Source organism: Bos grunniens, chromosome 2 (assembly GCF_055505025.1).
Source record: "Bos grunniens cultivar Pamir isolate PY7600 chromosome 2, Bosgru_T2T1.0, whole genome shotgun sequence".
In the NCBI taxonomy this organism is placed as follows: Eukaryota; Metazoa; Chordata; class Mammalia; order Artiodactyla; family Bovidae; genus Bos; species Bos grunniens.
The window spans coordinates 73,868,672-73,882,729 of NC_141166.1; the positions used below are offsets into that span (position 1 = coordinate 73,868,672).

The 14,058-nt window shown below is 41.7% G+C and overlaps 1 protein-coding gene across 35 annotated transcripts in view; it reads left to right on the forward strand.

The window, feature by feature from the left end:
* Positions 1-14,058, forward strand: part of MGAT5 (alpha-1,6-mannosylglycoprotein 6-beta-N-acetylglucosaminyltransferase) — a 397,826-nt gene that overhangs the window by 247,700 nt on the left and 136,068 nt on the right. For all 35 annotated transcript variants that reach the window (XM_086367683.1, XM_086367741.1, XM_086367539.1 and 32 more), the window contains 2 exons: positions 5,231-5,365; positions 12,667-12,800. In XM_086367683.1, coding sequence (XP_086223809.1) covers positions 5,231-5,365; positions 12,667-12,800 — 269 coding nt within the window. The remainder of the gene's footprint in view (positions 1-5,230; positions 5,366-12,666; positions 12,801-14,058) is intronic.

The window sequence follows — 14,058 nt, forward strand, 5'->3', positions numbered from 1 at the left end:
CCTGTTTGTAATTTAATTTGTAGAAGATGAGTTTCTCGAAAGCACTGATCCAATCCTATTTCAATTAGCCCACTTGCAACTCTGAGTCTGTTAATTCTACCTGGGTTTTTTGGATTCACTGAAATGTCCTTCTAGCTTGAGTCCGCCGTTAATCACTTTTAGACTGACACGGCTGACCAAGCAGAAGTGCTTAGCTCTCCTTCCCTCCTTTTTGGATAACTGCCCATTGAGACTCTCTACCCAACAGCCAAGTTAGCATGAAGCAATATGTCAACTGTTCGAAAAGAAAACACTTGAAGGGACATTCTAGAGATGGAAGACATAAGACAGCATATGTCCCACCTTGCTCCTACTTTATTGTCCAGCGAGGTCACTGTGTTAGGTCCAAGGTCCACACAGGATTAAAGGCAGTATTGAGATGAAAAAGCAGTATTATCAATAAAACAATGTCAGCTCTCATTTGTTAAATGGTTTCCATATGCTAAATCCATGATCTGAGCTTTAGTTATAGCAGTAATATCAACAGTTAGGATACTGATGGTGAAAATATCATATGTCACCAGTTATGACAGCCATAATATTGATGGTGCCCGTTTAGAACTAACATTTGTTGAACACTTCCTGTGCACCAGATATTAAGCACTTCACATGTTATATTTTATTTAGTCCTTAGTGCAAGCCAAAAGTAGGTACTATTGCTTTCTGCATTTTAAAGATAAGGAAACTGGGGTTCAAACCAAAAATGGGTTCTTCAAGGTCCTATTGAGGGTTTGTGGGAGAGCCAGGATTTGAGCCCTCTGTCTCTCTAACCTTAGAGCCTGTGCTTTTGACCATGGAACCACAATACTCCTTTCAAAGCTCGAGAAACCCAAGGTCTTTCTGAGCCCTTCACCACTCTTTAATAGCTGCCTGCCATTGCCTTTGTCCTGCTTCCTTAAAAAACACACTGGGGACACAATCTCTGAAGTGGGTGTATTCATACATTGCAGGGTCATTCCTTCATCTCCTCCTTTGGGCTGGTTCTTGGTATGGGACATAGAGATGATCAGCCTGTGGTCAAGGAGATGCAGATCTTTTGATAATTACAACTAATGCATTGTACAATAGTGACACTAACTGCAATGTGATTAGTACTACTTGAGGTGAGGATGATAAGCCCAGGGAGTGGAGAAGCTGTGAATATTGCTCACCAGTGTGTATTGATTGAGCACCTAAAACAGCAGGTACTCATAACTGTTTACTGAACAAATAAGTGAAGAGATCAATGGAAGAGAGGATGGTGAAGAAATGGAACACTATGGGTGCTCTGGGGATAGGTACTCCCTAGGGAGGCCCAAAAAGTCATTTTAGGGATCTACTAGGCAGAGATTTGATTTGCTGGTCAAGAAGATCATGGAGGTCTTTAAGCCCTGGTGTCAAAGCCAGATGTGTTTATTAATTTCGGAGCAGTGGTTCCCACACATGCCTGCACATTAGAATCACCTAGGGATCTTTTTAGACTCCCCCAGCCCAGACCATATCCCAGACTGATTAAATGACAGCTTTTGGGGGTAAGACTCAGGCATAACTCTCTGTTGATGCTCCCAGGTATAGCACAGGGATCCTCTTTTATTAATCAAGTTTCATGGGCCCACATCCACAACCATTGTTTGTATATTATCTGTGACTGCTTTCCTTCTACAAGAGCAGAGTTAAATAGCTATGACAGAGAATATGTGGCGAAGATGAAAGTATTTACTACCTGGCCCTTTACAGAAAAAATTTTCAAATTCTTGGTAAGAAATTGGTTCTTTCAGAAACCCGGTGGAGAAAAGGGTGCCTAGAGCAGTGTCATTGAGGAGCTGTAGGCAGAGGCTTATTGATGACTCTTGTCTCTTGGAATAGGGTGTCCATAGTCTGGTTAAGGATTATTATGGGATGTGAGCAGGGATAAATAGATAAATGGCCAATTTCTGGGCAGGTGGCAGTATGGTTAGCAGTTATATGCTTCACCATGTGAAGCTCACCTACAATCAAGTATGTTGGCTCTGAGTGCAAGGCGAGGTTTAAATAGATGATTAGGTTTATGTTAGTGGATGGATGGAAGGATAATGAAAAAGTATAAACCATAGTGCCAGTTCTTAAATACAGTCTAGTCAGAAGGAAAAATTAGACATAAGAGAAAAAATTAGCAAACAGCCCAGAGCAGTATTTTGTTGTTGTTCAGTAGCTTAGTCATGTCTGACTCTTTGTGACCACGTGGACTGGAGCACTCCAGGCTTCCTTGTCCTTCACCATCTCCTGGAGCTTGCTCAAACTCATGTCCATTGAGTCGATGATGCCATCTAACTATCTCGTCATCTGTCGTCCCCTTCTCCTCCTGCTTTCAGTCTTTCCCTGCATCAGGGTCTTTTCCAGTGAGTTAGCTCTTTGCATCAGGTAGCCAGAGTATTGGAGTTTCAGCTTCAGCATCAGTCCTTCCAATAAACATTCAAGATTGATTTCCTTTAGGATTGACTGGTTGGATCGTCTTACAGTCCAAGGGACTCTCAAGAGTCTTCTCCAACACCACAGTTCAAAAGCATCAATTCTTTGGCACTCAGCCTTCTTTATGGTCCAACTCTCACATCCATACATAACTGCTGGAAAAACCATAGCTTTGACTAGATGGACCTTTGTTGGTAAAGTAACGTCTTTACTAGGTTGGTCATAGCTTTTCTTCCAAGGAGGAAGCGTCTTTTAATTTCATGGTCACAGTCACCATCTGCAGTGATTTTGGAACCCAAGAAAATAAAGTCTGTCATTGTTTCCATTGTTTCCCCATCTATTTGCCATGAAGTGATGGGACGGAGCACCATGATCTTAGTTTTCTGAATGTTGAGTTTTAAGCCAACTTTTTCACTCTCCTCTTTCACTTTCTTCAAGAGACTCTCTAATTCTTCTTCACTTTCTGCCATAGGGCGGTGTCATCTGCATATCTGAGGTTATTGATATTTCTCCCAGCAATCTTGATTCAGGCTTGTGCTTCATCCAGCCCAGAATTTCGCATGATGTACTCTGCATATATGTTAAACAAGCAGGGTGCTGATATGCAGCCTTGACGTGCTCCTTTCCCAATTTGAAACCAGTCCATTATTTCACGTCCAGTTCTAACTGGTGCTTCTTGACCTGCATACAGATTTCTCAGGAGGTGGGTAAGGTAGTCTGATATTCCCATCTCTTGAAGAATTTTCCACAGTTTGTTGTGATCCAAAAAGGCTTTAACATAATCAGTGAAGCAGAAATAGATGTTTTTCTGGAATTCTCTTGCTTTTTCTATGATCCAACAGATGTTCGCAATTTGATCTTTGATTCCTCTGACTTTTCTAAATCCAGCTTGTACATCTGGAAGTTCTCGGCTCACATACTGTTGAAGCCCAGCTTGGACTATTTTCAGCATTGCTTTGCTAGCATGTGAAATGAGTGCAGTTTGCAGTAGTTTGAACATTCTTTGGCATTGCCTTTCTTTGGGATTGGAATGAAAACTGACCTTTTCCAGTCCTGTGCCACTGCCGAGTTTTCCAAATTTGCTGCATATTGAGTGCAGCACTTTCACAGCATTATCTTTTAGGATTTGAAATAGCTCAGCTGGAATTCCATCACCTCCACTAGCTTTGTTCATCGTGATGCTTTCTAAGGCCCACTTGACTTCTCACTCCAAGATGTCTGACTCTAGGTGAGTGACCACACCATTGTGATTATGTGGGTCTTGAAGATCGTTTTGTATAATTCTTCTGTGTATTCTTGCCACCTCTTCTTAATATCTTCTGCTTCTGTTAGGTCCATACCATTTCTGTCCTTTATTGTGCCCATCTTTGCATAAAATGTTCCCTTGGGATCTCTGATTTTCTTTAAGAGACCTCTAGTCTTTTCCATTTTGTTGTTTTCCTGTATTTCTTTGCATTGTTCACTTAGGAAAGCTTTCTTATCTCTCCTTGGTATTCTTTGGAACTCTGCATTCAGATGGGTAGATCTTTCCTTTTCTCCTTTGCCTTTTACTTCTCTTCTTTTTCTCAGCTATTTGTAAGGCCTCCTCAGACAACCACTTTGCCTTTTTGCATTTGTTTTTCTTGGGGATGGTTTTGATCACTGCCTCCTGTACAGTGTTACAAACCTCCATCCATAGTTCTTCAGGCACTCTGTCTATCAGATCTAATCCTTTGAATCTATTTGTCATTTCCACTGTATAATTGTAAAGGATTTGATTTAGGTCATACCTGAATGGTCTAGTGGTTTTCCCTACTTTCTTCAATTTAAGTTTGAATTTGGCAACAAGGAGTTCATGATCTGAGCCACAGTCAGCTCCTGGTCTTATTTTTGCTGACTATATAGAGCTTCTCCATCTTTGGCTGCAAAAAATATAATCAGTATGATATAGATACTGAACATCTGTTGATGTTCATGTGTAGAATCGTCTCTTATTTTGTTGAAAGAAGGTGTTTACTATGATAGTGCATTTTCTTGGCCAAACTATTTTCTGTACAGGGCGGTATCGAAAGAAGTTTGTACTGTAGAGGCTTGTATTGAAATGGAAGGAGGTCAATAAGGGCAAGAACAGACTCTGGGAGAAACTGATAGGTACTGAGTATCCAGTATATGTACTTTGCTTTCAATACCTATTTCAACTACCTAAAGAATTCCCGAAAGGTTTCTGTCTTACCATCTTCTCCGTATCTAATCCTTTTTGTTTTGTTTTTGATGAGGAAAGATTCAGAGAAGTTAACTTCCTAAGATCTCATGGCTGCTAGATTGGAGAGTATGATTTATGTTGTCTGGAATATATATGGCCTGGGCTTAGGAAAATCCACCAAGATCACTGGGTGATTCTAATGTGCAGGCATGTTTGGAAACCATTGCTGCATGTTGCTTCCACAATTATCTGTTTAAATAACACATCTGGCCCTTTCACCAATGCTTAAAGACCTCCATAATCTTCTTGACCAGCAAATTAAATAGAGATAGACAGACCCAGATCTTCTTTGGTTTCTAAGGCTGTATTTGTATACCACCATTTGCTTTTGCAAGACTCAGAATTGAGGCTTTGGATGGACCTGATGACTGGGCAAAATTTGGATAGGCAGCTGACTGGGAACAGCTGTGTCATTCTTCCTGATAAGGATTCTTGGGATGTTTCTTTGCCTATTAAAGTTGCTAAGTGTAATGCTTGTAGTAAATTGTTTTTCTTTTTTTCTTCTTTCTGTTCTTTCTCTAGAATAATGAAGAAGGTCGTTGGAAACCGATCTGGCTGCCCAACTGTAGGAGATCGAATCGTTGAGCTCATTTATATTGATATTGTAGGACTCGCTCAATTCAAGAAAACTCTTGGACCATCTTGGGTTCATTACCAGTAAGTGCTCGTACTTATTTTGTTCTTAAATTTTTAGAGCTTTTTATTTTGTTAACAAGAGTTGCATGGTTGCCAGTAGAAAAAGCTTATCGAATATCATCTTTTGAGCTGTGCAGAGTGTTTCTCATTCCTAATTGAAGTTCAGATTCTCCACGGTGTCTTTTGACTTTCAACACTCTTCATTAGTTTCACTGATTTAAGAGTAGAATCCAAATGTCCAGCCTTATTTTTCCTCTCCTAACACTTAGCTTGCATCTCTGTCTGCATACACTAATCTCATCCGTTTAATCAAGTAACAATTTTGATAAAATATGGACAGTGTCATTTCTTGTGTTCTTTAGATTTGAGATGGTGACTCATTTCTCTGTCCCTTTCCTCCATCAGTATTGTTATTCTTGGAAGAAAAAGCTGGGTGTAGCTTGTCTAAATGCTAGGGTCTTATATTTTTAAAGATATGCCTTATGCTTAGTATGACTGGAGTTCAGTGTTACTCTGCACAGTTTTATTATTTAATAGAAGATCTCACTATTTCCATATATGTGAGTTTGAGACCATGACTTAGTATTTGAAACAGTTTTACATGGTACACAAGCCTGACACTAAATAACATTGAATTCTATAATGAAGCTTATTAATTTTTCAATTTCCTTACACTCTTTCTAAGAGAGGCTTAGTTTAATGCTACTGTGTCTAAGATACTACTTTTTTTAAATTGGAGGATAATTGCTTTATAATATTATGTTGATTTCTGCCATATACAACGTGAGTTAGCCATAGGTATACATATATCCCCCCTGACACTACTTTTAACACTTGCATGAGAATAGCTGTAAGTCTCAGTGTTCAACAGGCAAAATAAAGTATCAGTTTGACTTTAACAATTCTTATTAATAAAGAATAATAGGTGGATTGATCAGGATGGTGGAGTAGGAGAATGTGGAACTTGTCTCCTGCTACATACACATCCAGAATACATCTAAACATGGAACAGTTCTCATTGAAAACTAACTGGAAGTTTGCAGAAATAGTCTGTATGACTAGGACTGTAAGAAAGACCCACAGGTAATCAGGGAGGAAGGAAGGAAAAGCGATCAGGCAGGGATCCCTGGGAAGGGGCTCCGGAAAAGGGACACTGCCCTGGAAAGTGGTGAGAGCTAGACTGGGGCCCTGAGTCATGGGGTCCTACCCGAGAGAGATGAACCCCCTTGTTAAGTTGGTGGGCCACCGGCACTAACAGAAGAGCTGTGGGAAGCTTAGACCCTGCTTGTGAGGAGAACGTGTCCCCGGGCTTGCCCATGAGGCAGGGCAGAGAGGATAAACAGAGGCTTCCTGCAGCTGCCTCAGAGTGTGCCAGCCCTAGCTGACTAAATACTCCAGCCCCTCTTACTCCATGTCACAGCATGGCCCTGGATCCAGGGTGGCCATGATGAGAGAGGGAAAATAGTGGGACACAGAGGCAACCTGGACCCAGGATGGAACCTGAGTGGGTGGCAGTGGCTACTGTTGACGCTTACTCAAGCAGTGCATCAGAAGCAGCCCAGATCTCTGACAGCAGCTTACCCTAAATACCTGGGCACACAGGCTCCACCTGCCAGCAATGCCACAAATAGGCAGAAACAGAGGAGATTGGGGGCAGCAAAAGGCTATCTGTGAGCGGCAGAAGGTACTTGGACCCAAGCCTACATCTCAGTAGAGGAAGGGAAACAGTGGCTGGTGCCCACACAGCGAGCATGTCAGAGACAGCTCGCGTCTCTGTGGTTGGCTGACAAGCTGAGAGCCTGCACCCTCTGCCCTTGCTTCAGCACTCTGCACTCAGGGGTGAGGGTCTCAGTGCTGGGACAGGGACAAGCACACACTTAACAGGAACAGGTGAGACTTCCCTGGTGGTCCAGTGGTAAAGAATCCATCTTGCAATGCAGGGGACATGGATTCAATCCCTGGTCAGGGAACTAAGATCCCATAGGCAGCAAAGTAACTAAGCCTGCACACTACAGCTGCTGAGCCCATGAGACGCAACTAGAGAGTCCACTTACCACAACAGAAGATACCGAATGATGCAGCAAAGATACTGTGTGCTGCACCATGCAGCCAAATAGATAAGAACAGAGCCAGCTTCACCCGAAATCTCAGGATTCTGCTCCAGAACCTTAGGATCAGATCACCTCTGATAGGAAGGTGACGGCCGCCTAGCCCAGAGGAAGCCCTACCTCACCCCCAACTTCAGCTCTAGCCCCTCCATCTCCAGTCCCACCCATAGCAAGGTGATAGCTGCCAGCATTCCGGGAGGAAGGGCTACTTGAATCCACATCAGATCCAGCTGCCGTAAGGTGAATGCCACAATAAATCGAGTCCCACGTTTTTGTTTTTGTTTTTTTTGGGGGGGGGGGTTGGGTTTCCCAGTGCATATAAAAGTTATGTTTACCCTATACTGTAAGTGTGCAACACCATTATGAGTAAAAAAAAAAGTACATATTTAATTTAAAAAATACTTTCAGTTATGAAATGCACAGTGTGAGAATATAGTCAGTGATATGGCAACAGATGGTAATGAGACTTATCCTGATCATTTTGTAATGTACAGAAATATGGAATCACTAAGTTGTACACCAGAAACTGGCATAGTGTTATGGGTCAGTTATACTTCAAAAATAAAGATGAAGGCAAACTCATGGAAAAAGAGGTCAGGTTTGTGGTTATAACAAGTGGGGAGTGGGGGAGGAGGAGTTGGAGGATAGTAGTCAAAAGGTATAAACTTGCAGTTATGAGATAAGTGAGGGATGTAATATACAATGTGATAAATATTATTAACACTGCTGCATTACTTACCAACGCTGTTAAGAGATCAAGCCCCAAGAGTTCTTATCACAAGGAAAAGAAACTTTATTTTGTATCTCTACAATGATGGTTGTTTACTAAGCTTGTGGTATTCATTACACATTGTATATAAGTCAAATCATTATGCTATACACTTGAAACATTCTGTGCTGTGTGTCAATTATTTTTCAGTAAAACTGGAAAGGGAAAGGAAACTCTTTTAAATAGGTTATTGCTAAAAATTGCTAACCAACATCTGAGAGTGCAGGGTTGCCACAAACCTTTAATTTGTATTAAAAAATTGAAAAAAGAATGAGTATCTGCAAAATCCAAAAAGTGAAGCACCATAAAATGAGGTGGGCCTGTAGTTTCTTAAAAAAAAAAAACAAAAACAAAATATAAATTTGGGGTGGTCCAGGATGGCAGTTTGTTGTTTTCTTTTCAAATCTTCAGACCACGATAAATGTTCTCTGTTATATGGGAGTAGCCATCTTTATGCTTGGTTAATAAGCCTTATCAGTGAATAAAGTTTTTTTCTTTTTAGCAACAGCATTAAAAACAAGAAGGACAGAGCTGTTTTTCTCTGGCTTTTGCGAGTGGCAGGCCTCTGATAAACATGCCAAAGGAACTGGGCATTTTGAGAGTCCCTGGACTCACATATTCTCATCATTAAGAAAGGCTGTCTGGATGGAAATATATTCTCGGTGGTAGCATTTAGGTCAATTAAAAAGGATGATTTTATTATTAAAATGGTCACTGCTGATGAGTATTTGATTCTTGTTGGATGAAAAGGCTCTATCTCAGAGGGGATTTTATGGGAGAGTGTAATGTTAATCCCTCCATTCTTTAATAAATCATCTGTGTCAGTGATATTAGCTGGCAGGAGGTCTGTTAGGACTTTAGCATTGGTGTCTTTGAGGTGTGATATGTCTTGAGATTCTCATCCAAAGGCCAAGCAGATTCTCTAGAAAGTTTCTTGCCTATTTCTTTTCCTTTTAAAGGTTAGAAATTAGTGGTGCTCCCTATATTCATCATGGGTAATGGAAGATGATAGGAATTGTATTAAATGTTAAGTTTATCATTTGATGTTTTGTTTAGGCACAAACTTATGAGTCCTGTTTATCTTGAAAAAATATAAATTCTGTCCAATTTATGTAGGGACCCAGGATGTACTGCAGTTCATGGGGTCGCAAAGAGTCGGACACAACTGAATGACTAAATTGCACTGAGGGCATTCAGTTAAACATGTATTGAATATCTACATGTGACTAGTGTCCTGCTAGGTACTGCAAAACTCATACCTGTTTTGCTTCATGTGAGGCCTTTGCTGGGCGTTGAGAACACACAGGAAAGGGAGATGCAAATAGTCCAAGATACACTGTTTCGCATCAAACTCCAAATTAGAAAGTAGGTCCTGGCAAGGAGGTTGTGAGTATCCAATCTTGTAATAGCGGGGCTTAGCACAGAGAGAATGTTCCAGGAATCATTTGGCATTGCTGCAGCCATCCCTGTTAGGAAGCCAGCTGCCTCGGGCAGCGAGGCAAGTATCTTTTAAAGTCATCAGTCTATTCCTGATGCTCCAGACACACAAAAGGCATTAGAGGAACAGCATAAATATTAACAACACAAACCCAATTCCAAAACACACAGATGTAGAAAGTGATTGAAGAGGGAAAACTATAATGTTCAGCCTCCCCTGTCACAGACAGTGATCAGTCTCTTGCCTCTGCTTTGTAAAACAAACCAAGATAAGCTCAAAAAGAAAAGAAAAAGGACAATTCCCAGATCAAAGCTTTGAGTATGTAGAGCTACAAGCTTAGAGACAAGTGTAGAGGCATCCCATCATCATTCATTCTGTAGTCTTCCATTGAGTAGAAGCCAGCATCATTTAGCATACATTTAGACCCCATCTAAAAGTCCAGGATTTCAAGTGTGAGGCTCCTGCCAGGCGTCTTTACTCATCAGGCTTTGTTTTAATTATCCAAATATAAAATAACACCAGCAAAATTCTAAGTTAAAAATAGAATCACAAGCTAGAGAGTGTTAGAGTCCATTACAAACAAGTGTAGGCAGCCAAAGCCTCCACGGCAAAGGTTTCTGTGAGGGGGGGTGGCTGGTTCCCCCTGCCGCGCCTGCTGGGAGCACTGTCAGCTTTGGCCCCCAGCTCTGTGCGTCTCACGGGAGCTGAACCTTCCCCAGTCCCACAAGTCAGTGTGTGTCCTCCCCCTTCCTGTAGCAACCTTCTACAGAGCTGCCATCATCCCAGCTCTTTTTTCTTTCTTTTTACTGAAGTATAGTTGATTTACAACATGGTGTTAGTTTCAAGTGTACAGCAGAGTGATCCAATTACACGTACATATAAATTCTGTCATTAGGTTGATCCCTTGTTCCTTGAGAACCATGTGGGGACCTGGAAGGAGGACACTGTTTCTGTAGTCAGCTTGTATTTTACTTTGTGGTCATGGCCCACCCGCCTTCCACCTTTCTCTCCCTCTTTCTTTTCTTCCTTGTCTAGACAGATAATGCTGACATGAAAATCATCACACTAAAATAACAACTTAATATTGCTCTTCCTGGAAGATTCAGTCTGGCGATTGCATTCTTTTTTTCTGCATCATGCATTGCTGTAAAACTGACTGAAAGATGGATTTCCTCCTAGTGGGGGAAGGAAGAAAGAAACTGAATCAAATCAAAAAGTTATTGTCATCATCTGATTCTAAAATGTGGGCTCTGATCTCTCTTTACTATTGTGCTTATTGGTCCAGTAAAAGCCATTTAGAATGATTAATACATAATAATAGTGCTGAAATAATAATAGATACAGAAAATAGTGCTGTTTCATTGGCCAGTCATGAGTTAAATTTACATCGGTGTCTTGAAAATCAGTGATGATATAAATGTAACCAAAATCAATAAATTCTGTTTTAGTATTGATTCCTTTCTTCTGATTGACCATTCTTTATGTACTCCAAAGCAATGATCAGAAGGCTTTATCTGTAAAGAGCCAGGTAATAAATATTTTAGTCTTTGCTTGGCCATGTGGTCTCTATTTTAGCTACCAAACTCTGCTGTTACTCTAGGTAATCAACCATAGACATACAGAAACAACTAGGCTTGGCTAGTTCAAATAAAACTTTACTTTTGAACACTGAAAGTTGAATGTCATGTAATTTTCACATCACAAAATATTCTCCCCTTTTTAACCATTTAAAAATGGAAAGACCATTCTTAGCTAGAAGACCACACAAAAACAGGCCATAGACTGGGTTTGGTTGGGGCTGTTCTAAGGCTTTGGTGGAATAACCAAATGAAACAGCTTCAGTTTCAATTCATTTTGAGCTCCCAGAAATGCAAATACAAACAAATCATGACTGTCTACTGAGTGAGATTCTAAGCTTTACCAAAAATCTTGTACTCTAGTCAACTGATGAAAATCTTGAATAATTGTTGAAAAAGAGCAAGCTTTGTGCTCTGAGCAGAATAAGACCTCTGTCTCAGTGTGCCTGGGCTGCTGTACCAAATCCTGGGTGACTTATAAATAGTAAATGTGTATTGCTCACATACTGGGGAGACTGAAAGTCTGAGATCAGGATGCCAGCATGGTCAGGTGAGGTGGCAGGCTTCATATTGTATCTTCATACTGTGGAAGGGGCACTGGAGTTCTGTGGAATCACTTCTGCTGCTGCTGCTAAGTTGCTTCAGTCGTGTCCTACTCTGTGGGACCCAGAGATGGCAGCCCACCAGGCTCCTCCATCTCTGGGACTCTCCAGGCAAGAATACTGGAATGAGTTGCCATTTCCTTCTCCAGTGCATGGAAGTGAAAAGTGAAAGTGAAGTCGCTCAGTCATGCCAACTCTTAGCAACCCCATGGACTGTAGCCCACCAGGCTCCTCAGTCCATGGGATTTTCCAGGCAAGAGTACTGGAGTGGGTTGCCATTTACTTCTCCAACCCTCATGAGCTTATCACTTCCCCAAAGCCCCACCTCCTAATACCATTTCCTTAGGATTTCAGTCTATGAATTGCTGGGGTGGGGTTGAGGGGGGATGGGGGGCTGGTTGTGGGGGATGGAGATAAGCATTCATACCATAGTAGCCTCTAAAAATGTTAATTCTTTTCTTTTTCCACAGTTGTTCATTAATAGTCAACACTGTATGCTCAGCCCTGGCTTGGGGCGCAGCAGTGACCATGGCCTTCTACAGTTCTAGCTTTAGGGAACTTTTTATTTCACTGGTATTTGAGCATCTTCTGTGATTAGTCAACTTGTCCAAAGCAGATTGTATGGACATTGGCTCTGGCTCGAAAGTCACACCTGGGGATGTTTAGTAGACAGGCCAGTGTAAGACCTCTCGATTCCTGCCCAGTGGCATTTCTTACTTAGAGGATTTGTCCATCTTTGGTAGTTCCTGAGAGAGAGGGTAGAGCTTTTGGTCTTTTGACTTTGGGGTCAAGGTTGTTATTTTACTCATGGCATCGTCTATCTTTCAGGTGCATGCTCCGAATTCTGGACTCGTTCGGCACAGAGCCAGAGTTCAACCATGCCAACTATGCCCAGTTGAAAGGCCACAAGACGCCCTGGGGCAAGTGGAATCTGAACCCACAGCAGTTTTACACCATGTTCCGTGAGTAGTTGTGTCTCAGCTCTGCTTTCCAGACTCCCATCAGAGACGAATGGGAGAAGAAATGAGGCTACCATGCATTTGCATTTGTGATTCCTGGGGTCTTTAGCTGTAGAAATGTGTGCTCTGGAACCTTTTACTTGAGAATAATTGGATTTTTTTAAACTAGAATTGAAAGGCTCTGTGAACATTTTGTGAAAAGCCTTGGAAATGTTCTGGACAAACATGTTCAATATTAAAGTATGACTGAAAACCACCTGGGAAAGACTTTCGGTGGTCTTTGATTGGCAGACACTAAACATGCTTCCTGCCACACAGACCCTGTTTAGGGTCCACTTGATGATTCAAGAGGAATGAGATCTTCCGTGTCTGTACACTTTTCCAAATACTGTAATTGAACCTTCATTATTTTAGGTATCAAACTTTATAAAGAAAAAGCCAGCCTTTTCAAGATGGAATGATTTAAAAAGCTGTCACATACCTTACTGACTTCTTAAACCCGGGGCTCAGGATGAAATCTTACGCTCTCTTGCTCATGTGGTGTCTTGTTGCCAATACCAGTGATTATTTTGCAAAGTGATGTAATGGACAGACTAAAAGATGATGAACTCACTGGCCCCAGCTGTAGCCTCTCAGCGTTTTTTTTGTGTTTCTTTCCCACACTGACCATTTCTCGCTGCTGCCATCAGTCTCCCTGCCTGCAGTTTGATTTCATTTACAATTAGTTGAGGACTGTGAAGCCAAATGCCAAGTCTGATAGTATTCATGCCAGAGATAAATTTTTTGTTTCAGTTCAGTTCAGTTGCTCAGTCGTGTCCAACTCTTTGCAACCCCATGAACCGCAGCACGCCAGGCCTCCCTGTCCATCACCAACTCCTGGAGTCCACCCAAACCCATGTCCATTGAGTCAGTGATGCCATCCAACCATCTGATCCTCTGTCGTCCCCTTCTCCTCCTGCCCTCAATCTTTCCCAGCATCAGGGTCTTTTCAAATGAGTCAGCTCTTTGCATCAGGTGGCCAAAGTATTGGAGTTCCAGCTTCAACATCAGTCCTACCAATGAACACCCAGGACTGATCTCCTTCAGAATGGACTGGTTGGATCTCCTTGCAGTCCAAGGGACTCTCAAGCGTCTTCTCCAACACCACAGTTCAAAAGCATCAATTCTTTGGTGCTCAGCTTTCTTCACAGTCCAACTCTCACATCCATACATGACCACAGGAAAAACCATAACCTTGACCAGAGGGACCTTTTTTGGCAAA